Source organism: Aotus nancymaae, unplaced genomic scaffold (assembly GCF_030222135.1).
Source record: "Aotus nancymaae isolate 86718 unplaced genomic scaffold, 86718_ANA_hifiasm-v0.15.2.pri h1tg000003l, whole genome shotgun sequence".
Lineage (NCBI taxonomy): Eukaryota > Metazoa > Chordata > Mammalia > Primates > Aotidae > Aotus > Aotus nancymaae.
This window is the reverse complement of record NW_026988414.1, coordinates 11,355,369-11,381,327: the sequence shown is the minus strand read 5'-3', so window position 1 is coordinate 11,381,327 and position 25,959 is coordinate 11,355,369. Positions and strand designations below refer to the sequence as shown.

Here is a 25,959-nt window from a genome sequence, read left to right as displayed (position 1 = left end):
TGTTTAACGATTGCATAATCTGCCTCCAAAATCTATGTGTGCTTTCTTCACTAACTCTTGATGACTTATAAGCACAATATTTGTTTTCATTTCAGTCCACTTAACATTTTCCATGTATTTAATCTTTTTAAAAATTTTATTATTATTCTTTCAACTTTTATCTTATGCAGGTTTGTTACATGAGTAAACTGTGTTGCTGAGGTCTGGTGTATGAATGATCCCATCCCCCAGGTAGTACCCAATAGGTAGTTTTTCAAATCTTTATCCCCGTGCTTCTAGTAGTCCTCAGTGTCTACTGTTCCCATCTTTATGTCCATGTGTACTCAATGTTTAGATTCCATGTATAAGTGAGAACATGTGGTATTTGGTTTTCTGTTCCTGCATTAATTTGCTTAGGATAATGGCCTCTTTCTGTATCCATGTTGCTGCAAAGGATATGATTTTGTTCTTTTTTACAGCTGCGTAGTATTCCATGGTATATATGTACCACATTTTCTTTATCCAGTCCACCATTGATGGACATCAGGATTAATTCCATGTCTTCGCGATTGTAAATAACATGCACTTAATCTTGACCCTTTGTCACATTTAAATAAACCTCTTAGAATCTTGGAAACAGAATATTCATTCTAGGTGAGCAAAATGAAACATTTAATGACTAGCCCATGATAGGCCAATCAACCTTGTAAGACAGTGATCCCTCAAGTTTGTTCTTTAAAGTAAGATAAAGAAGAGCAGACAGAAAAAAAAAGTCCTAGCCCTCAAAGAAAAATCCATTTTCCTCAACCCCATATTCCATCATGATCCTACTGAAAGGACTTCTTTAGCTTATACAATTCTCATATAAACAAATAATAGTGGTTGAAATGCCTCAAACAAACCCCTTCTTTCTTAGTTCTAGTTTGCAACTGCGTAAGTTGACCTTAGGTTTTGGGGACAACATACTCAGAGCCATCAGCATAGATCAGTGGTTCTGAAACTTTAGCATGCTGATTGCTGGGCCCTGTCCCAGAGTTTTTTATTCAATAGGTCTGTTGTTGGGCCTAGGAATTTGCATTTCTAAGTAATTTCCAGGTTATACTGATATTGCTGGTCTGGGGACCATAACTGGAGAACCACTATACTAAATTAACTGTACTTATTTCACTCCATTTTTTATATCCCTATCCCTGACTGGTAAAGCTGCTTAATTTCCACTTTTAGGCATAGTGATAAACCCTGAATTTGGTATCAATCCTGACCTAAGAAGAGTGTACGTAAGGCAATCAACCTCAGTGGTCTGTCAAGTCCCATTTGCTACTGGTTCCTTTGTCCTTAGTCCCCTATATTCCTAATGATTAATTACAACTATTTTCTCTAGCTTCTCAATGCCTGGCTCCTGGCCTCAGTTGCCCTGCCTCTCCACTTTCCACCCCAAAGACTAGGTCCATGACACTTGATTTCAGACTTCTCACATATCAAATGCCTGTCTTTAAACTTAAACCCAAGCAAATCAGATATTCTGACACCCAAACCATGGACCTAGCTTTAAATATTTATAATGCCCTAATTCCTGCCTTTTCCTTTCAAATGATTCTGTATGTATACTCTCAACAAGTTTTATTGTTGCCTTCTATTTAGTATTTATTTTCACTGTAGCCTAGGTCTGATTTCTAGATTTGTATTTACATAGGCCAGTACCTAAACTGATGAGTCATAACCACACTTAAACTGAGACGCTCACACTGCCATATCTAATCTTGCCCATTCTATTTCAGGATACAGTAGGAAGAGATGTGGAGCCGGACAGATCTGGGCTCAAATCTAAGTTCTGCCATTTATTAGTTATGCCATGTCACTAAGTAACTTAGCTGCTAAGAACAAAATGGATGAGTTGTTTGAGAAGTCAGAGAGGTTTTATGTGTAAAACATCAAGCATAGAGGTTTAAAGTGTTCAATGAATGTTAATTTCCTTCTGTTCCTCCTGCTGCCTCTCCTGGATTATGCAGCTTCTTTAGGTGAACATGTTAGTCAAGAAAACTAATATATTTCTCTGTAAAAATGTTTCCTTCAAATATCCCACAATATCTGTTTTATTGGACATTCTATTCAATTGCAGAACCCTTTGAAAATCAATTCAAGGCCAGCAAAAGTAAAACTTAATTAAAGAAATAGTCATGGTGTATGTGTTGGAAATTGGTAAAAGAGAAGGAAGAGATTTTGACAATATAAGCCATATTTCCTTTACTGCTTTTGGCAATGTGAGAAACATGCCTATGCTCCTTCTGTAGTATATGTAGAAAACCCCAAACTGAAAAACTAAATTGAAAACCTCAAATTGTTGAAACACATGAAATATACCAGATAATTCATTTAATCTATACAGAGCCATAATAATGGAATTCATAATTTTTAGACTAGTCTTATATACTATGTAAAAATAATCATGGCTGAAGCATTTGTGTCCCTTTTTATAGAAAATCTAAAGAAATTTCAAGTCCAAGTCTTCCTCTAGGATTGACAAATTTAGGTATTTTGAGAAGAAATCACATCCAGGGAGAAAAAAAAGCTGAACAGTTCCATATTTCTCTCCATCCTCTAGGAAACATATTTCTTGCTATGAAAAAAAACATCTGAGATGGAAAAAGTCATGCTGATTTAATTTTCTTTCAGGGAATAGAGAGGAAGACAAAGCCTTCTCTGTGGGAACAAGAGGCCTTCTATTTTAGCCTAAGTCTACTAACATGAGTCTTAGAAGCTATTCATTTTAAACTGCAGAAAAAAGAATATTAAAATAGGCTATGAATTTGATTGCACATTCTAACCACAATGTCATACATCTAAAATGGCAGGTCAATAAAGTAAGTTTATTTCCTTATCCTAATTTCTCTTCTGGACTTAAGGCTAAGAATTATCATAAGGACCAACTTTGCCCTCAAAAAGTAATACTATCTATATTCCCTTGAAAAATTGCTTCAAATAACAATTTTATTAATTTTTATTTTGAAATAATATTAGATTTAAAGAGGAGTTGCAAAGATAGTATAGAAAGTTCTAATATACCATTCACTCAGCTTCTACTGATGTTTCTTTCTTTCTTTTTTTTTTTTTTTGAGACAGGGTCTAGCTCTGTTGACCAGTGCAATGGTGCCACTATGGCTCACTACAGCCTTGACCTCCCGGGCTCAAGCGATCCTCCTACCTCAGCCTCCCAAGTAGCTGGGACTACAAGCATGCACCACCAAGTAGCTGGGATTACAAGCATGCCTGACTAATTGTGTAATCTTTTGTAGAGATGGGGTCTCTTTATGTTGCCCAGGCTAGTCTCAAACTCTTGGGCTCAAGCAATCCTCCCACCTTGGCCTCCCAAAGTGCTGGAATAACAGATGTGATGCACTATGGGGCCCAACTTCTTATGTAACCAGGACATATTTATCAAAAGGGAGAAATTAACAATGGCATCATACTATTAACTATTCATATTTCCCTAATCTTTCTACCAGTATCCATTTTTTCGGTTCCAGCATTTAATCTAGGATATTATCTTGCATTTACTCATCATGTCTCCTTAGCCACTTCCAATCTGATAGTTTCTCAGTCTTTTGTTGTCTCTTATAAGCTTGAAGCTTTTTAAGGGTACTTGTCAAGTATTTTGTGAAATTTCCCTCAATTTGGGTTTGTCTGATCTCTTGTTGCAATTAGAATGAGGTTATGAATTTTGAGGAAGACTATCACAGAGGTAATGTATCTTTCTTATCTCATCACACTAGGGATACATGAGATTCATCACATATTGCTAATTATGTTACCTTGGTCACTCAGAAGATAATTTTTAATGCCCGTAATCTGTCTGTACGGATAGCTAAACTTAAAGGATGGCTATCAGGCTTACTGAAAATAAGCAGTGGTTCGGCCAATCGATTAACGAACACTAGGACCTATTGAAGGCAGGCTAGTCAGACAGATGTTCATTTGACCCAGTTTCTGCCACTTAGTAGTTGTCTGTTTGGGGGCAAATTAAGTCTCAGTTTCTTTATCTTTAAAATAGAATATACCACCTTCAATTAATTGCTATTTTATCCTTATAAGACAGTAAATATAAAGCACTTACCCTGGCACATAGTAAACAGTCAGTAAACGTTAGTGCTGTTCATTCTGGAGTTGATAATGGTAGTAATAATTTTAGGAGCATTAGCCAAGTTGTGTGGTATTTTTGTCTCAGAAGAAAGTCAAACTACAGACCAGAAAACACTACATGTTCATACGGTTTTAAAACATATTAAGTACAGTAAAATGCACTATAAGAGAGATGTTTATAAAGATTAAATTTGTAGTTCTTTTCTTCTTTAGCAAGAGAAGTGTGCAACTGCTTTGCCATTTGGGTAAAGGTAGGAAAATAACCTTGAAGCAGATCCTGACAATGTGAAAAATCATTTAAGTTAGGTTTCCCTTAGTCACATCAGTATAGAGTGAACAGGCCCTACTGTCCTGAGAGAAGGGTTTAACAAGACTCCTTATATTTTGAGTGACTAAAGAAAGATACCTAAGCCCTGGGGAGGGAAGAAGGTTTGAGGTTTGTTAGTGAAAAGATTCTACAAAATATGCTCAAAAAGTACTCTTAGGGCTGGCTTACACAATGAGATGTGGCTGCACATATAAACTGAAGGAGCTGACTGTTAAGACCTATAACTTAGGAGATCCAATTTAGAGCATCTTTGAAAGAATGTGGCATTAAGGAGTGGGTTCATCCTCCCTCAAAGATCACTGCTGCCTCTGCAAGGATCTGGACCAGTTAAAGCATCATCACAATAGTGAGCAAGCATCATCCATTCATTAGGTTGTTCAGGGACCAGGCTTCACCTCAGCAATTCCATGTAGCAGTGAGAAACAACAGGATTAGTGAACTGATCAGAATCACGTTCCTTTCATACCTAGCACCACAGGAGGACTGACCCCTAGAATTATTGAACAATTAGTTACCTGTTGGATAGTGTATTGCCTCAAGAGGAGAGAGTACTTGATTTTATGCTATTTAGGCATATGAGGGCCAGAGCAATTAATTGGAAAAATAAAAGAAGTAAAGTTTGTCAATTATATAAGCATTCAATTTTCCAGTATCTATTATGTTTGCTACCCTCAAAGGCCTCCTTATAAAGATTAACAGTTTTAAAAACACTTACAAGGTAAAGGGCCCTTGGATTTTTTTCAGAAATGCAGAAAGAATGTGAGTATGGGGACACTGCTTGACACTCAGCAGCAAGGCTTATGCAAGAATAAAAATCCCATGGGATACAGTGGGTGGTAGCAACTGCTGGAGCATAGGAAAGCAGATTCAATTCCTGCAGCCTGCAACAAAGGAAGAATGGTAAGCACAGGGAGAGGGTGTGGGCCTGAGAAGGAACCTTGTGCCTAACATTTCCATAAGTTCAACTTAGAAATACAAACTACCTTTAGATTTGTATGTATTAATGCAAAAATCACGAAATTTCCAGAGAATTATGCACAGAAACACTGATGTTGTAGTGTATCACCCTTCTGACTACTCTCCATGCTTTGAATATTCTCCCCATTCTCACTATTACCCTAATTTTGGCCCTTGTTAGTTTTCACTCTGCCTCTAAACTCTCCCTATTTACATCTACTCATTCTCCTACTGCTACAATCCAGTGTTGATCTTTTTACTGCTTAAAAATTGCTGGGTGAATAAAACCCAAATCATCTGTCTGGCCCTAAACCCCTGTGACCTGATCCCAACAGGACTTGCCAGATCCGTCTCCTGACCCTACTCCTCTTGCACTGGACATCCTCAGTAAGCACATCTCTGAGACTTTAATCTTGCTGTTTCCTGTTCTGTAAAGTCCTTTCTCATCTTTTTTTTCACTTCTGTATGTCTAAGTCCTTTCCTTCTTTCAAAGCTGGGATCAAAAGCTACCTCCTCAATGAATTCATCTCTAAGTTTTCCAGCTATAAGTGATGTCTCCCAGCTTCTTAATCCCCTTAACATTTTATCTTTATACTGTACTTTGTGATGTGGGTCAATTTTTACTTTGTATTATAACTATTTATATATATTTAATAGTGTCCTTACTAGACCAGAAGCTCCTTTGGAATGAGACACATTATCTTTTATCTCTCACAGGCTTATTAAAGTACTTGCAGTTGGTTATATATGGTATTTGGTATAAATTACTTATTTTATTCAACAGAAACCATAATACCAAATACTGCATTTATAGGAATTTAATTATTTATACTATTAGAATATACTCAACTACAGATATAGAGGGAGCTTCTCAGAAGAAATGAAATAAATAACACTATAAATAACAAAACTTTAAGATATATTCTTTAAAAATTCTAAACTGTCCTATAACTCGCTTAATAAAATGAAATAAGTAGAGGAGTCTGCAACATGGTTTAGGGACAGTAACATGTTTAATCAACAGCAATATCAACACACTGTGACATGTTAATGTTCACAAAGGTCACCGAGAGCTGGAAAAAAGTTGTGGTTTTTTTCATTCATTTGACTACAGCTGATATCTAGTTAATAATTAGACTAGGAGGGCAGATTATGCCTTGTATTGAATGGAAACTTTAAGACAAAAATGCACTGAAAAACACAGAGAGCTTTCCAGACTGCAGTAGACATGCATTATTTACACTTAAATTCCAACATACTCAGTGCCTTTTTCTGAACAAGCTCCTTTCTGACCATTTATTAACATTCAAACTTTTTAATTTGTTTTTCCATGAACTTAACATACTTGATATCTTTTAAGATATAAACATTTGGCTCTGTACAAGCATTTATTGAATCAAATGAATCACAGCAAGATAAAGGCTAAGAGCAGTTACCTACTTTTTATCAAGATGGCTACCTTCAAAAAGTCTACTTTCAAGGAAAAAAATATTAAAGTGCACCAAAAGGTAATTTAAACTAGAGACTGGTATAATTGCAGGAATAATAATTAGGGTACAGAATAAAGTTATCTTAAAATTAAAAAAGGATAAAGTATTGTTCTGCTTTCCTACAAAATAGCCTAAGAATATGCTAGATTAGATTTGAGTTTGACACACAACGAATATGCAAGTGTTCACTTGCAAGCGTCTACCAGACATCTCTATCTGAATAGTCACTTCAAAATCAATATGTTTGAAACCTGACATCATCATCTCCCTCCAACTTGCTTATCTGTCTGCACTCTGTAGTTATTAATAATAGAATAGCTCTTCACTTACGTGCTCAACTCAGAAACAGGGGATTCATCTCTCTCTCTTTTTCTCTTTATCTCTGTCTCTCTCTCCATACACAAGCAACCATTTAGTACTGTATATTTTATCTTCCAAATATCTCTTAAATTCTCTCCTTTCCAGCACCATTGTCAATGCCAATATTAATGTCTCAAGTCAGGCCTTTAAGTTCTCTTGCTTAGATTGTTACAACAGCTTGCTCAAGCTGGTTTCCTTGCCTTAGCCCGCACTCTCTAAAAACCAGACTTCTGGCAGAGTAATTTTTCCAAAAAACAAGTCTGATGTCACCTCTTGTTAAATATTCTTCAATGGATAAACGCATTTACAAGGCACATCAGGGCCTTCATGGTCTGGTCCCGTTTATTCCTCATTCATTCATTCATTCATTCATTCTGTTCATTCATCAAGTATTTACTGAATATCTAGTATGTGCCAGTCACTGTTCTAGGTGTTGGAGGTATAAGAATAGACTAATAGACAAAAATGTCCTGTCATTGCCTACACTCTTTCAACCCTTCTTCCCCACTACTACCAAGCTTTATCTTCAAGAAATAGTGAACCACTTGTAATCAGTGAAGATGTCTTTTTCTTTTATACAAATATCTACTCAGTCTACAATATCAATCCAAATGCAACTGCCTCTCTTAAGACCTCCCTGAATGTGTGCAAATCTATCTTTCCACTAGCCAGTAAGTTCCTTAAGAACAGAGATAGGCCGGGAGTGGTGGCTCAAGCCTGTAATCCCAGCACTTTGGGAGGCCAAGGCGGGTGGATCATGAGGTCAAGAGATCGAGACCATCCTGGTCAACATGGTGAAACCCCATCTCTACTAATACAAAAAATTAGCTGGGCGTGGTGGCGCATGCCTGTAATCCCAGCTACTCAGGAGGCTGAGGCAGGAGAATTGCCTGAACCCAGGAGGCGGAGGTTGCGGTGAGCCGAGATCACGCCATTGCGCTCCAGCCTGGGTAATGAGCGAAACTCCGTCTCAAAAAAAAAAGAACAGAGATAATGTCTTTTGACATATAGTTGGCAAATACAATGTCTTTTTAAAAACAAAACATGAATGAAATGACAAAGTTTTACTAAATTGTAAATTGTTTCTAGTTATCAAATAACCTTTTTCTTGATCTTCAAGAATTATAGGCAAAGTAGTAAATAAGAGTTTGCACAAGCAGCTGTTACTGTCTAGTATTACACAAGAGATGATCTTCAGAGCCCTATATGACTGTAAGCCTCCAAGGTGTTTTGTCATCCTTCCATTTGAAATTTATTTTGGCATCAGTTTACTTCGTAAGTTTGCCTTCTAACCTGGGGCACATTGTCACAATTAAAATGCAAAAGAGTAAATACAGTTGTCCCTGAGCATGGGATGGGGCTTGGTTCCAGGACCTCCCCCACCATATCAAAATCTTCAGATGCTCAAGTCCCTTCTATAAAATGGCACAGTGTTTGCATATGCACATCCTCCCAGATACTTTAGGGTTACTTATAATACCTAATACAATGTAAATGCTATGTAAATAATTATTGTTTTATATTGTTTTCTTAAATTTTTATTTTTTATTGTTGTATTGTTATTTTTAATTGTTTTTAAAAAAATATTTTCAACCTGCATTGGTTGAATTTGTAGGTGTGGAATTCACAGACAAGGAAAGCTGACTGTATTTTAAGATACACCGTACAGCAAGTCCTCTAATAACGTAGTTTCAGTATAACATTGTTGAAGAAAAATAATTCCCAGTGAGGCTACTATCTGTGTGGGGTTTGCATGTTTTCCCCATGTCGACCTAGGTTTTCTCTGGATATTCCGGTTTCCTCTCGCATCCCAAAGATGTTCATGTCAGGCTAACTGGCATGTCGAAATTGTCCCAGGATGATTGAGTGTGCAGGTGTGTGAATACACTCTATGATGAAATGGTGTCCTGTCCAGGGTTGGTTCTGCCTTGCACCTTGATCTGCTGGGACAAGTCCAGACATCCTAAACTAGAATAACTAGTTAAATAGTGTTCTTACTTGTTGTTTTTTTTTTTTTACATATATATATAGCTCACATTTATTTCAACATTTATTATTAGAAGTCTCTTTGGTCTTTTTTGGGAAGTTTGGTGATGTTTTTGTGACCAGAAATATGCTGTATGAACTTAAACTCTTGTTTATATCCATTAGCCTATGGTAAAATTGCTTTTGTTGTACCTTGTTTTGCTTAAAGTCGCAGTTTCCAAGAACCTATGAGGAGGAGAAAGACTTACTGTGTAGCAGCAACCACAGATTTTATGGAAAACGATATTAGAGCACAACAGAATTTCTTTGTATCTAAGATAGTCTAAAATGATGCACCTTGTACACTAACCTACTGTGAATACATTAGAAAGTCTCAAATCAGGCCGAGCACGGTGGCTCATGCCTGTAATCCCAGCACTTTGAGAGGCCGAGGCAGGTGGATCACAAGGTCAGGAGTTTAAGACCAGCCTGGCCAAGACGGTGAAACCCCATCTCTACTAAAAATACAAAAAAAAATTAATTGGGCAGGTTGGTGGGTGCCTGTAATACCAGCTACTTGGGAGGCTGAGGCAGAGAATTGTTTGAACCTGGGAGGCAGATATTGCAGTGAGCCGAGATCACACCACTGCACTCCAGGCTGGGCAACAGAGTGAACTCTGTGTCAAAAAAGAGAAGTCTCAAATCAATATGCAACTGTCGACATATAAAGTCATTCCTGATAACATTTTAAGAGCTATATTGAGATTCACGCTTTCACTAAGCATACTGCTTTTTGAGATAAAATGCTATCTGATTTCTCTATTCATTTATTAAGCCCATGTCAAAATATGAATCAGGAAAAACATTTGAAATGTGCTCCAAAAGTAAAACTGAAAAGTTCAGATATTGTAGACCAACTCTTTCCAATTAAACAGGTTGGAACACCAATGGTGATGTGAGGGGGTGGACGTCTGTCAGTACATAAAGAACTTTGTGTTTGCACACAAAGACATTGCTCAACCCACATCTGACTCCTGCAGCCAAAATCTACCCTCACTGGGGTAACTCCCACTGAAATATATGGACATAAACAATAGGGAAATGAATTTTTAAAAGCCAATTGTTCGTTCCATAGACTTTCAATACATGAGGTAATCAGATAGAATTGAATCCACTTTTCTACTTTTACTTGTTTATTAAAACAACAGAGAGGTCACAAGAGAAGAGAATTTCATGTTAGGACATCAGATTTCTCATGTCATTGTATAATCTCAGGGAATTCACTTGAATTTTCATGTTTTTTTTTTCTCCTGATAGTTCTTCTCATCTCTCTGCCTCCCTAAATCATAACCTGTAAGACCCCCACCTCCTACGGAAAGCCTTTCCTATTATACTTCAATTTACTTACTCCTGTTATTTTTCTACTCTAAACTACTATATTTACAAATTAAGCATACATTTATAAATTATTTTGTATTGTATGTGTATGTGTTCCATAGTTTTACACAGATTAGATTATAGATTTCTTGAAAAGAGCAAAAGCAATACTCCTAAAGTGCCTAATAAAAAGGAAAGGTAATATAATAGATATTGCAAGTGGTATTTGTTCATCAAAGGGCTGGGCCTTTCATGTTCTAATTTTTACTAAGTCAAAACTAGGATTAGTCCTTACAAAGAAGAGTTATTATTACATAACATGAGCTACATCACACCAAGGTCAGTGTCTGATTACCAAAAGACAACTAGAAGAAATTTCTAGAAAATATTAAGAAGTCTTCACCAGCACTGAATTTCTCATTCTCTTTGCTCAATATCTGAGATTTTGAGAAAGGCTGTACGAGCAAAGTGGATAGGAGCATATACTCTAGATCCAGACTGCAAATGTTTCAATCCCAACTCTTTTACTTACTGGCTGTTATGCAGGAAATTAGGCGAATTACCTAACTTGCATTTTTTTCCTGTACAAATGAAAATAATAATAATAGTGCCTACATTATATGGTTGCTATGAGAATTAAATAAATTAATAATTGTAAAGGGTTTAGGATAATGCCTAGCAAGTATTCAGTTTAAGCTATTATTATTCTAAAATACATAACATTCAATTTTAAAAGGTATAATAGGTTTTTAAATGAAAATTGAAGTAAGAGAATTTCTTCTGTTATAATGAACAATTTCTTCTTTAGTGTACCAATAAAAAACAAATACCCCAATATCTACTCATACTCAAGGGTAGTTGATTTAGTCCCCCTTTTTGGTATAACACTAATACTATTGCCCACTTAAAACAAAAACAAAAACTGGCCAAGCACGGTGGCTTCTGCCTGTAATCCCAGAACTTTGGGAGGCCAAGGCAGGTGGATCACTTGATCCCAGGAGCTGAAGACCAGCCTAGGCAACATGGTAAAACCCTGTCTCTACAAAAAAATACAAAAATTAGGCAGCTGTTGTGGTGCATGCCTGTGGTCCCAGCTACTCAGGAGGCTGAGGTGGGAGGATCCATTGAGTCCAGGAGGTTGAGGCTGCAGTAAGCCATGATTGAGCCACATTGTACTCCAGCCTGAGTGCAGAGCAAGATCCTGCCTCAAAAAAAAAAAAAAGAGTTTTTTTAAATAGAAAGAGTTATTGAGCTGAATCTATGTGCCAGTCTAAGTGGACACACACATACGTAATTTAATTTTCTTCTTTTAAATATTTTAACATTTTTATGGATATATAATAATCAGATATATTTATAGGACACATGTGGTTTTTACATAAGCATACAATGGGTAATGATGTTTGTGTTGGAAACATTCCAAGTCTACTCTTCTAGCTGTTTTGAAATATACAAAATATAGTTAACTGTAGACACATTATTGTGTTCCCGAGCACTTGACTCGATCTTTATTCTTCTATCTAACTGTATTTTTGTACTAATTCTCAGAAAAATCCTTCATGTTAGATATATTAATCCTATTTTACAGATAAAAGCAGTGAGGTTCAGAGAGGTCAAATAGCTTAATCACATCACACAGCCAGTGGCTGAACCAAGAACAGAATCCAAATCTACCAATTCCAAATTCCACTCCCTTTCTACTACACATCTCACTACTTATCTACAATTTCCTTTCTCCCTTAACCAACTCATGTATAATTTCCAGCAAAGCAGAACACAAAGATATTTCCTCATAGTTCATCCATGTCGTCTTGCAAAGCAAATAGTCCCGCAACTTTCCATTTCTGTTCTAGTTTCATGTCAATTTAACTTCCTACTAAGAAATTCAGTGCTTAGGGCTATGTGGATTTAGAGCTCCTAAGCCTTTCTTATAAAAGACTAGAAGTACAGGCTTTTAAACTACTTTTGTGATGCACTACTTGTTCTGACAAATTGCCTGACATTCTGAAATAATATTTTATTTATTTATTTTATATTTTATTTTATTTGAGACAGGATCTCACTCTGTTGCCCAGGCTGGAGTGCAGTAGTGCAATCTCATCTCACTGCAACCTCCGCCTCCCAGGTATAAGCAATTTTCCCACCTCAGCCTCCCAAGCAGCTGGGATTACAGATGCATGCCCCCGCACCCAGCTAATTTTTGTATTTTTAGTAGAAACAGGGTTTTACCATGTTGGCTAGGCTGGTCTTGAACACCTCACCTCAGGTGATCCACCCACCTCAGCTTCCCAAGGTGCTGGGATTACAGGTGTGGGCCACTGTACCTGGCCTTTATTTTTTAATAATATTTTTTAAAACTAAAAAAATTACTCTGTTATGACCGATAGAAGTATAAATTTATCTCAAAAGTTTAACAGGCCAAAGACAAACAAGAAATAGGGCAAGTAAAGAAATAAAGACTGAAGAGAGCATGGAGGAAAACTTACTGGAAGAGAGGTCAAGAAACTGAGAGGCCAAAGTATTGTTAGGCTCATCTGTTGATATTGCAATCATCTAAAATTATGGCAAGTGTAGTGTCAGAGATAACAGTGAGCCAAGTGTAAGAATAAAGACTGGTGCCCAGGAGTAGAAACAGCAGCAAGGAGGTGTGACAGCATAGTCTGCTGCCATGAGCTTCAAAGGGGTTTTTAGGAAGGAGGCTGGAAAGAGCACTCTGGGAGCAGCAATGAAGAGCAAGGGAGGTATCTATTCCAACTCCAGGTCTAGAAAAGTAAGAGTGTGAGACAGAAAACAATCATTACTTGCATAGGTTGCAGGGGAAGCAAGGTCCTTCCAGATTTCACTTAGAAGAAGATGCGAAAGGATTTGAGAAATCAACATACTCTGATGCTGTCAGGATAATATAAAATCGTGTTAACTTATTAAAAAAAGAAACCTACTAAGGATAACAGAAGCTATCAGGTAGGTACATATAGAAAATAGTCCATATAGTACAGGGAAAAATAATACAGTCAGGTGCCACATAATGACATTTTGGTCAATGATGTACAGAATATATCATGATGATCCCTTAAGATGAAAATGAGCTGAAAAATTCCTATCACCTAGTGAGATCATAGCTGTGGTAACACAGGGCAACACATTACTCATGTGTTCATGGGGAAGTTGGCGTAAACAAACCTACTGCACTGCTAATCATATAAAAGTATAGCACATACAATTATACATGGTATATAATACTTGATAATGAAAACAAATGACTGTTACTGGTTTATATACTTACTATACTACATTTTTTATTGTTATGTTAGAGTGTACCTCTACCTATTTAAAGAAAGTTCACTAAAACAGCCTCAGGCAGTTTCTTCAGGAGGTATCCCAGAAGGCACTGTTAACATAGATGACAGCTCCATGCATGTTATTCCCCTTGAAGGCCTTCCAGTGGGATAAGATATGGAGGTGGAAGATGGTACTATTGGTGATCCTGACTTTGTGTAGGCCTAGGCTAATGTGTGTGTTTATGTCTTAGTTTTTAACACAAAAGTTTAATAAGTAAAAAAACCCCAAAATTTAAAAATAAGAAAAAGCTTATAGAATAAGGATATAAAAAAGCAAATATTTTTGCACAGCTGTATAATAGGCTTGTGTTTCAAGCTAAGTGTTATCAAAAAGAGTCAAAAAGTTAAAAAAATCAAGAGATTATAATGTTAAAAAGCTAGAGTAAGCTAAGATTAATTTATTATTGAAGAAAACTTTCAAAAAATAAATTTAGCACAGCCTAAATGTGCAGACTTTATAAATTCTATAGTAGTGTACAATGTACAATAATGTCCTAGGCCTTCACTTTTACTCACAACTCAGTCACTGACACACCCAGACCAACTATCAGTCCTGTAAGCTGCATTCACAGTAAGTACCCTAGACAGGTGTGCCATTTTTATCTTTTATATTATGTTTGCTGTATCTCTTCTATGTTTAGATAAAAAATATTTACCATTGTATTAAAATTGCCTACAATATTCAGTTCAGTAACATCCTGTACAGGTTTGTAGCTTAGGAGCAACAGGCCATATCATACAGTCTAGGTATATAGTAGGTTATACCACTGAGGTTTGTGTAAGTACATTCTATGATGCTTGTCTGATGATGAAATTGCCTAATAACACATTTCTTACAACATGTCTCCATCATTAAGTAACATAGTAATAATATTATAGGTCTCTTCCACCTCCTGCATGAATCATTCGTTACTGAATATCAGATATTCTATATGAGATACTAACAAAAAACCTATTTATCAATTTTAAATGAAAAAAATTACAGTTCATTTTATGTCAACCCCAAATAACTAAACGAGTTCCTAAAGTGTAACTAAAACACAGTAAAGCACCTATACAAAGGTAACAAACTCCCATATTAGGATATAAAATGCTGAAGACATAATTTCCTGAGCAAAAACAATTTGTAAGTTTTACAGTGGCTATAAGTAGTAACATGCTACACATTCTCTTTGTTGACATTTTGTGCACCTTTCAAATTGTTGACATGTGATTCTGACAGTCTACCAACTATATGTGGAATTTAACACAGACTTCCCACACATTATCTTGTTTAAAATGCAGTATTTGGCTTTATTGCATTTCTGTGAATATGTATAAATGTAAATATGTATCTTATAATCATCAGCCAAAACACACTGAATTGAGAGATAATTAATTCTAGGACATTTGGATGTTAAATACCAAGAGGCTTTCTACTAGGAAAAACATTAACTGCAAAGTCATTCTGTGGACTCTGCTTACGTATTACATTTGTTCAAATGGATTAAATGGCAGTTTTAGTGTATAAACTTAACTATACCCTTAACATCAGAATTCTCAGTCAAAGTGGGAAAATAATAATGTTCTCCTCAAGGGAGTTTTTGTAAAAATTAAATTAGATAATGCACATCAAGAAGTTAGTACAGTGCCCTAGCGTATAGCATATGTGCAATAAATGGTTCCCATAACTATTTGTATTATCTGTCTAGCAATTGCAACTTATAAGATTTACACATGCATTATCTTGCTTGATTCTTAAGACAAAACAACTTTATGCAGGAGAGAGACAGGACATGGATTATTATCTCCAGTTCACAAATAAAAAGACAAACATTTAAAAGAATTCAGCCAGGCACGGTGGCTATTCCCTGTAATCCCAGCACTTTGGGAGGCCGAGGCAGGAGGATCGCTTGAGCCCAGGAGTTCAAGACCAGCCTGGGCACACAGTCAGACCCTGTCTCAAAATAAAATAAAATAAAATAATAAACAGAATAAAATAAAGTTTAAAGTAAACTGCCTAAAGTTACTTGATTACCTAGAAATACCCATCATGACTGGATATAAACCACCATATAAACCAGGAGTTTGTAAACTTTTTCCAAAAAAGCCAAATAGTGGTTTGCAGCCTGTATAGTCTCTATCACAGCTAGTCAATGCTGCCACTATAGCACAAAAGCAGCCATAGATAATCCATAAATAAAAGGGTGGAACTATGTTCCAATAAAACCTCATTTACAAAAATAGGCAGTGGGTTGGATTAGGTTCATAGGCCATAGTTTGCAGACCCCTGCCCTAGACCTTTAGATTACTAGTCTAGTGTACTTTTCCATTACTTTATGGTTACCACCCATTTTCAGGATAGTATTTTAGCATTAAACTTAATAGTATTAACTGTTAGAGAAAAGATAAATCAGGAATAATTTGTAGAAGAACCATGATTACAGTAAGATACTATATAAACATTAGTATTACTGTTTTTTCCTCTTTTACAGCTTCTATTATAAAACTCTCTCTTAATCCTTCCTTTCTTTCTTTCTCTTCTAATAAAGGATTGGGCCTAGAAGTAAACACTCTTCTGTCTCTCCAAAAAGTACTCAAAACAAATCTGTTTGTAGAATATTATTCTAAAGAAAGTAGTGGACATTCCATGAGACACCAGAATGAACAAACTTAACGATATCCTTTAAAATGGTAAGCAATGTGAAACTTCTGAATCTAACTTGTATGAGCATGTTTTACAGGGAATGAAGGGAACAACGTTAAGCAACTACTTTATTCTCAATCTGAAAGAACAGAGTGATTATCAGTTTTCTCATTACAGAATCCATATGCTATAATATGCTATGGTGGTAAAGAAACTAGACTTGGAATTGAAAGACCTAATTTGGAATTCTTTCTCTGGTACTTACTTTGTGGTCTAGTAACCTACATATGAGGAGTTGCTGTGAGTATTAAGACAAATAACTATTTTAAAATTCCCAGCATCATAAGCATTGATTATTACTGCATTTGAAAATATAAATTTCTTAATGAAGTTCTCTTCTATATTTTTAATAAACTACAATATGATACAATATTCTATAACAGTACAATGTCATTTATAAAGCATCTAAAATATCTATTGCTAAAGTATAAAGCACTTTTTTGTCAAGGAGCTAAAAGTACTTAAAACATACTCTCACATTTAAAACCATAATATTCCTTTGAAATTAAAACAAACCAGAATTTATTGAGTGATATGTGCTAGGTATTTTATATATATATATCAACTCATTTAACCTTCACAACAACCTTAAGAAGAAACAGGCTCAGTTAAATGAAATGACTTGTCCAAGGAACACAGTTTCTAAGTGGCAGCAGATCTTGGGATACCCAGGTTACACTGAGTATAACCTGTCATTATTTATTTTCATTATTTAACACTGTCTCTTCAGTTTTTTGACTTGGGGTCCACAAAAATCCAAATGCCTCATATACAGTCAAAGAATAATTACTTTCAGCGTGGTACAAGGCAAACTAGATTAAATTACCTCCAAATAACATACTAATTTAAAGACAATTCCTGATTAATCTACTTTTGGTCTCAAAAATATATTGGTAAATAGAGCAAAACCAGTCTACTTACCACTAGTTAAATAAATTAGGTTATTCCCAAGTTAAGCTTTAGATGTCCAAAGAAACAAACGTAGAATTTTGATTAGAGAGAAAAATAAATCAAAGAACAAATTTCCTCAAACTCTAATGGTATATTAATAAACATAAGAACATTTCTAAACCTCCTAGCAGGTTTCATGCCTGAAAGCCCTTCCAGAAAGCAGATTTCTTCCTCAATGATTTTTTCTCATGAGATTTACAGAAATTATCCCAAAAAGAAATTGGCGACTCTAGTGCTTTTGAAGAACTAAAAATAAGTAAATTTGAAGTTTTTAAATCCTGACTTTACATATAACATATAGAGTAAGGGAATAAAAGTATACAAAATACTTTGTAAATCTATGACCTTCCTTCCACTTTGTTTAAACCAGTATGGTCCTTGAGAGTAGGAGCCTTTTTTTTCCCTTGCTAAAATAAAATAAACTTCAATTCCACCCTGTGTTGCTTACCTGTTGCACAGTATGCTGAGAGCTCCATGTGGACTACAGTCACATGGCTGACAGAGCCCAGAAGTGTAATTTGGGTAAAAGCCTTCTTTGCAGGTTTCACAGTGAAGCCCCTGATAACCTGGCTGACACTCACACTGCCCTGTGGTCTGGTTGCAGCGATTCACATCCAGGCTTCCAACCACAGAGCAGTTACATACATATTCTGCAAAGGAAAGAAGGAAAGAGACATTACCAACTAAGATTTAATGCCCTCTTAATAAAATGAACTCTATTTTATTTTTCTTAATGAATTTTCATGACAACTTTGTAAGGATAGATAAAATTAACTCTAGTTCAAATTTACTTTCTGTCCTGTTTAGTTTATTTAAATCAAGAAACATATAGAGAATATAAATTATGGAGAGAGAGAGTGTGTGTGTATGTATGTATTATTAGTTTTTCTGAATTACAAGCCACCAAAGGCAGGTTTATCTGCATAACACTAAGGAAACATGCTGGAAATGATAACATGTTAAATAATAAATAATCTCATTGTAGAGCAGCAAAAGCCTAAGCCTCAGATGATTAACTTTGGTAACCTATTTAAGGTCATACGAGATTGTGCTATAGCTAGAATCACAAGCTAATATGCTTTGGCCAGGAAGAAATTAATGAAGAGGTCTTTTCCTCTCAGAGACCCCTTCCTCTATGAAAGATGCTGTTTCTCTCTCTCTTCTACCTATTAAACTTCCACTCCTATACTTAAAAAAAAAAAAAAAAGAAATTAATGAAGAATTGAAACTTTAAGGAAATGATGAACAATAAATCCAGAGGAGAAGGTTTACAGGTTCATCCTGATTTGTGAGTTAAAACCAATTACAATTTGAATGTCTTTCCCAAATTAAAATATTTGGAAAATAAACATTTCTTTTAAATATATTTCAAACAGTTCTCTGTTGTTTGCTTCACTTTTTTCACTTTTCAAAAGACATGTTTTGATTTTTAGTTTTTATGAGTACATAGAAATATCTCAGGTACCCCATAAATATACACACCTTATACTCCTGGAGTACCTGGGATATTCTGACACTGGTATGCAATGTGTAATAATTACATCAGGGTAAATGGGATATCCATCACCTCAAGCATTTATCCTTTGTGTTACAAACAATCCAGTTAAACTCTTTTAGTTATTTTAACATGTACAATTAAATTATTATCATTAATTATTAAATTATTCACCATAGTCACTCTGTTGTGCTACCAAATACTAGGTCTTGTTCATTCTTTCTGGTTTTTTTTTTGTACCCATTAACCATCCCCACTTCCTCCCCACCACACACCTGCCTACTACTCTTCGCAGTCAGACAGTTCTTTGGATAAAAAATATTTAGAAGCCCTTAGTTTTAGCCTTCTAACGCAAAGATTCATTTAAAGGTCAGTTAGGATTTGTTTTTTTGCTACTGCTTCTATTCATTTTATCAAAAGAAAAGTGTTTTCAACATAGTTTGGTACAGTATTAACAGACGACTTTGCATTAACATATTTATTCTAGGAATAGGTACCATTCCAAAAGAGCTATGATCCTACCCTTAAAGAGTCCTGAGAAATTTATGGTACAAATTATAGTTCTAAATAGGTAAGGCACTATATAAAATGGCACTGTACCGATAAAGTTTAGCTTGGAAAAAAAATCTTTAATATTATTTCTGATTACTTCAAAAAGCTATGAGACAACTGCAAATCCAGAGTCTTACACAGAAGTTATAAAGGGGTTTGCGTCTCTATTCCAGAAAAGGAAATTAAGCTTCAAAATTCTTTATATAATCACAAGAAGCTTATTTATTCATACAAGTCAAAATAAAAGATTGCTCAAAGAAATTCCTACTTGGCCAATTGTATACCTCCCACACTTCTGCAGTTCCTAACCTTTGGTGTCACCATTTCCCTGCTCTTCAGAGCTCTTCTAGTTCATAAAGATAATAAATAACAAATAAATAGGCCAGGCATAGTGGCTCATGCCTGTAATCCTAGCACTTTGGGAGGGCAAGGTAGGCGGATCACTTGAGCTTAGGAGTTTGAGATCAGCCTGGGCAACATGATTGCCCATCTCTACAAAAAAAATACAAAAATTAGCTGGGTGTCCTGGCATGCACCTGTAGTCCTGGCTACTCAGGAGGCTGAGGTGGGAGAATCACCCGAGCCTGGGAGGCTGAGATTACAGTGAGCGAAGATCTTGCCACTGCACCCCAGCCTGGGTGACAGTGAGACCTGTCTCAAAAAAAAAAAAATTAAGTAAAGTAAAATAAATAAATAAATATTGACAGCTTATTTATTTTATGTCTGTTTCAAACTTGGATGGTAAATTAGTTACAAAACCCAAAGGAAAGTTCAGATTTCTTCAGCCTCAAGCTTAGGAAAGGAACCAGCTTCCCATTACAATCAAGATTCTTATTTTCACTAGGCTATATAAGCATGACATTTCTTTGACAGAGTTACATGTTTTCACATGATATCTACTTTTTGTATATGTGTGTTGTGGTTTTTGTAAATAACAAAGCCATGTTCAGTGGTCTGTAATCCTGCCAATGACAACTTCATGACAAGACCTTCACTCCACCAGAAATGACCAGAACACTTAAAATAACATTTTTCTTCTGAAATCTGGCAGAAATTCAACTTATATCCAACTCCTCCTGCTGGACATATTTTATCACAAGTTAAACTAATCAAATTATGTTGGTGTCAGCAGAACTAGCTCAAGAAAAAATGAAAATACTAAAAAAAATTTCTATAATAAAGACTATCAATTTTATTATTTCCTTACTAAGAAATTTCCATCTGAAAACTGAGTCGGTGTTCCCAAGGAGTAAGATTAGCAGTATTTTCTAAAGAATTCAATTGAATCTAAGAACTCAGATATAAACACTTAATATTTTTTCCCAATTAAGTTCTAATGGATAAACTTTCAATACTAACCAAGTTCACTAGTTATTATTTCCATAGTCAGTCTAATATCTTCATTATTCCCTGAACATACTCTGGTTAGTCTTGTCTCTGAACCTTTGCTTATTCTGTGTACCTTGGAATGCTCTTTTTTCACATATTTAAACCTATTCCCTATTTTAAGAATCAACTGAAACTCACTTCTCCATTAACTCTAACTGTACTGCCCCTATTATGAATCAATAACAATACCTACTATCTAAATCTCTCAAATGACAACAGTTTGAAGAGGCAGTAAGGCAAAGCAGTTAGAGCACGGATTGTAGAGGTAGATGGCTAAGATTTAAATCCTGCTCTCTCGCTAACTTTATCACCTTAGGCAAGTTAATTAACCTCTGTATGCCTTCATTTCTTCTGTAAACAGGGCATAATAATAGTACCTATAACACTCAGCCCCAATATTTAAGCTGGAAGTGGTTTGGAATACTGCAATAATTAATACAACAGCTGGAAAAAAGTAGAAAGTGATATCAGATAAAATAATAAATGCAATTCAGATGTTAGATTCACAGGCCACAGCTTCATTATACCCTGAGGATAAAATCTAAAAGGCTGATAATGGGTTTAGTACCATAGCAGCTTTTAATAATGTCTGGAAAACAGAATTAGTGTCCTGTTATGCAGAAATCCATGTTGTGGGTCATCCAAGTAGACAATAAGAGGATATTCTATTTATACTAGGCTCCACTCATTAACAATATATATGCCTAAAAATACAGTGGTAAAAACCGAAGGATTTAGGATGTGGGTTCAGAGAAGATGAAAAATGAACATTTCTTTATTATTCATCCTTGGTACTGGGCCAGGCACGGTGGCTCACATCTGTAATCTCAGTCAGCACTTTGGGAGGATCAAGAGATCGAGATGATTCTGGCCAACATGGTGAAACCCCATCTCTACCAAAAATACAAAAATTAACTGGGTGTAGTGGCATGCACCTTTAGTCCCAGCTACTCGGGAGGCTGAGGCAGGAGAATTGCTTGAACCCAAGAGGCAGAGGTTGCAGTGAGCCGACATTGCGCCACTGTACTCCAGCCTGGCAACAGAGAGAGACTCTGTCTCAAAAAAAAAAAAAAAGCTGGCAATATGAAAAAAGAAGGAAGTTTCAATTGATAGAAGCAATGTGAAGGACCAAAGACAAGAGAAAGTGCTGACTTTTTAATGAGTTAGAATCTTAGACACCAGAGCAGCACAAAGGAGTCTGCAACATGATTAACAGCAAGTCACCAGTGTGGATGTTAATAGGAATGAAACAATATGAAGAGGACACCAAAAGCTAATTACAGACAAGTGTGAATAAGATGCCAAAAAGCTCACTCAATTGCCTAAAAGTAAATATGGAATAAACTCTTTGTCATGTGAGTGGCAGGTTTCCTTTCATGCCCTTTAATTCTTTAGAAAACTCTGTAGAGAAATAGAGAAGGGTAATGTAAATGTTCTCAGAGAGCATAATCTTGGCAACATTTTTTTCCTTTTGTTGTCTAGCTTCTGAAGGACAATAAAATATAGTGATTTTCACCCTGAAGAAGAATAAGAAACTAAAATCTGTGCCAAACTGCTTTAAGTATTTGAAAGTAGAAATATAAAGTCCCAGAGAAAATAAAATGCTGCACTTTTTCAAACATCCCAAAAGCCAAGAGATGAAAAATTTTTAGCACTAAAAGAGAGTATTTTGTTTACAAATCCCCTAAGTTCCCCTGCCACCTACCTCTACCTGCCCTGCCCTTTGTCCACAAACATTTGCCCTGGTAAGAGATTATCTACTTGAACATACTGAAGATCTTTTCTAGGCCTCTCGTACACCTGGTAGACTCTCTCTTCATCCAACTTTTAACCATCTCATAGAGAATATTTGGTGGGTGCTGGTATTCAGCTTGTTTGCATTAATGATAGCAGTTTTTGAAAAATACTAATTGTGATTGTATGTCCTAATGAATGTGTCCTCTCTCTGTGTGTCTCTTTTTGAAGTCCTTTCTGAGTTCTAAAATTAACTGTAATGCTCAGTTTGGTACAATTGTGTGTTAAACTTTAAAGATAAAAAACCATAAAAACAGTAAAATGAAAATTTGCATAACAAAATGAAAAAACTATGTCCTCAGTCATGATGCAAATTTCCTAGAACAAAGAAATGTTATTCTGACAACAATATTGTTGCTAAACTAAAATGATTACAAAATTATTGCATTTAAACACAGATACTGGAAAACTACTTGTAGCTATAACTAATACAGAGCACTCACAGGAATCTGGTTCAGGAAGACAGACTGAAATTCCATCTATATAGCCTTTTGCAAAATTGCATAAATACCTTTGCAAAACTCAATTTCTGACTCCTTTGCATTAATTCAACAACAATTTCACTCTTGTTTTTTTCCTCCTTTTATTGTTAGTTGACATGGAATACCTATTTGTGCAATACAGAGTGATACATCTTTTTTTTTTTTTTTTTTTTTAAGAAATGGTCTCGCTCTGCCGCCCAGGCTGGAGTGCAGGGACGCAATCTCAGCTCACTGCAGCCTCTGCCTCCAGGGTTCTAGCAAGTAACCTCAGCCTCCTGAGTAGCTGGGATTACAGGTGCATGCTGCCATGTCCAGCTAATTTCTTGGATTTTAGTAGAGACAGGGCTTCACCGTGTTGCCGAGGCTGGTCTCAAACTCCTGAGCTCAGGCAATCCACCTGTCTCTGCCTCCCAAAGTGCTAGGATTATAGGTGTGAGCCACCACACTCCACCACAGAGTGATAGTTCAATACATGCATACAATGTGTAATGATCAAATCAGACTAAATAGCATATCCATTACCTCAGACACTGATCATTTCACTGTACTGTAAATATTCAACATTCTCTCTTCTAACTTTTTGGAAACATAAATTACAGCTAATCATATTCACCCTATTGTGCTACAGAACACCAGTACTCATTTAGTACTATCCAGCTATAATTGTGTATACATTAACCAATCTCTTCCCATCCTTCCTTCTCACCTACTCTTCATGGCTTCTAATACCTACAATTCTACTCTTTACTTTCATGAGTTCAAAATTTTTTTTATCTCCCACATATGAGTAAGAATATGCAGTATTTATCTTTCTGTGCCTTGTTTTACTTAATATAACCTCCAGCTTCATCCATATTTCCACAAATAGCAGGATTTCATTCTTTTTTATGGCTGTATAGTAGCAATACAGAGGAATTTTGAGGGGGTAATGAAACCATTTTGTATCTTGATTATGTAGATATCAAAACTAATAGAACTACTGCACATCAAATGAGTAAATTTCTTTATATATAAATTTTTAAATATGCAAAAAAATTTTAAGCAATGAGGTTTTACTAGATTCAATTTTTAAAATTTTGCTGGAAGGAAGCCTTGGTGTCCCACAAGCAACTGTTTCAACTGAACTGTGGCACTAAAGTCCACAGGGGACCCAACTAATGATTGAGGCTTTTTCAAAGTGACTGTTAAACTTAAGATAGCAGGAAGTGATTAATGCTTCAGCTAATTATTGCATAAGGAGTTGTGGAACATTTTAGTATTTAAAATACTATTTCACTTAAAAGAAGTACAATGTTTTCTTTTCCCTTTGGCTCCAACTTAAGTATTAGGTTTCAACTGCTCCTATGTACAATAAAGGAGAAGAGGAAAAAAATTAAAGATAAAGATGTCTAGGATTACTATCCTTTTTCCATATGCAATTGTTTGTTTCCTCTTGAGAGTCATCATTAAAAACCCTACTCTGTTTAAACAGAGACCAGGAAAATGCATGTAAGTATACCTTTCAATCTATCTAATCTATCCAACATAGAACTTCACCCATTTTCACAAGCATAGGATTGGATCCACAAAAATTACACCTTTCCTGATTTTCAAATTGAAAAGAAAAAATGATTGTCAAAATCAAGAGTAGGAATACACAATTCTAACCTCTGCATGTACATCAAATGATTCTTTTTAAAAAAAACCAACAAACTGGCTGGGTGCAGTGGCTCACACCTGCAATCCCAGCACTTCGCGAGGCTAAGGCGGGCAGATCACTGGAGGTCAGGAGTTCAAGACCAGCCTGGCCAACATGGCAAAATCCCTTCTCTACTAAAAATATAAAAATTAGTCGGGCATGGTGGCATGCACCTGTCATCCCAGCTACTCTGGAGGCTGAGACAGGAGAACTGCTTGAACCCAGGAGGCATAGGTTGCAGTGAGATGAGATGGTGCCACTGCACTCCAGCCCAGGTGACAGAGCAAGGCCTTGTCTTCAAAACAAACAAATGAACAAACAAACCCCAAAAACCAACAAACTGTATTATCTTGACTACAGGCCTGATTTCCTAAGTATATAGTGTATTTCAAAATGTACTTTTTATTAGGACCATATTTCATGTTTTAGGTTTGAAGAAAAGGTATCTCAGAAAAGCCTAATTCTAGGGAAAAGGAATTATCAACACGAGAGTTTTTGTTTTGAGAGAGAGAGTTTTACTCTAGAGTAACAGTAATACGCAAATTACATTTCACATTTATGTTATGCCAAGGTGTGGCCACAAACCTTTGAAAACCTAGGAAACTTAATATTAAAGCTGATGAATTTCTTTAGTTAAATCAGACTTTGTAGGGATGTGCAGTATTAAAGCCATTACTTTTAAAGAAAAGCTTTAACCTTTGTTCCAAAATAAAAATGTATCAATTAAAGTTCCCAGTAACAATTTACTAGAGCAAAACATTTCTTCAGCTTTATGGTCGACATATGAAATAAATAGAGCAACATAACCCAAGTTTTGTAGAAAATTTTCCGTCTCATATTTAAAAACCATGTTGTTAGTGCTTGTCCCTGGCTCTCTGCCAGTTTTCCACAATTCAAAGATAATTCATCTAATTAATGAGACAAGATGACAAGTTCTGGAAAAGGTTATAAAGGCTAGTTTTTACTACTAATAACAAAGATGATATTACCAGCTATTAAGC

General features: G+C 35.7%; 1 protein-coding gene across 2 annotated transcripts in view; it reads right to left on the bottom strand.

Annotated features, from left to right (window-relative positions):
• Positions 1-25,959, bottom strand: part of MEGF9 (multiple EGF like domains 9) — a 107,295-nt gene that overhangs the window by 36,474 nt on the left and 44,862 nt on the right. For both annotated transcript variants that reach the window (XR_010343410.1, XM_012458247.2), the window contains exon 2: positions 18,017-18,218. Coding sequence is in view for 1 of the 2 variants with exons in the window: in XM_012458247.2 (XP_012313670.2) it covers positions 18,017-18,218 (202 nt within the window). In the remaining variant the exon portion in view is untranslated. The remainder of the gene's footprint in view (positions 1-18,016; positions 18,219-25,959) is intronic.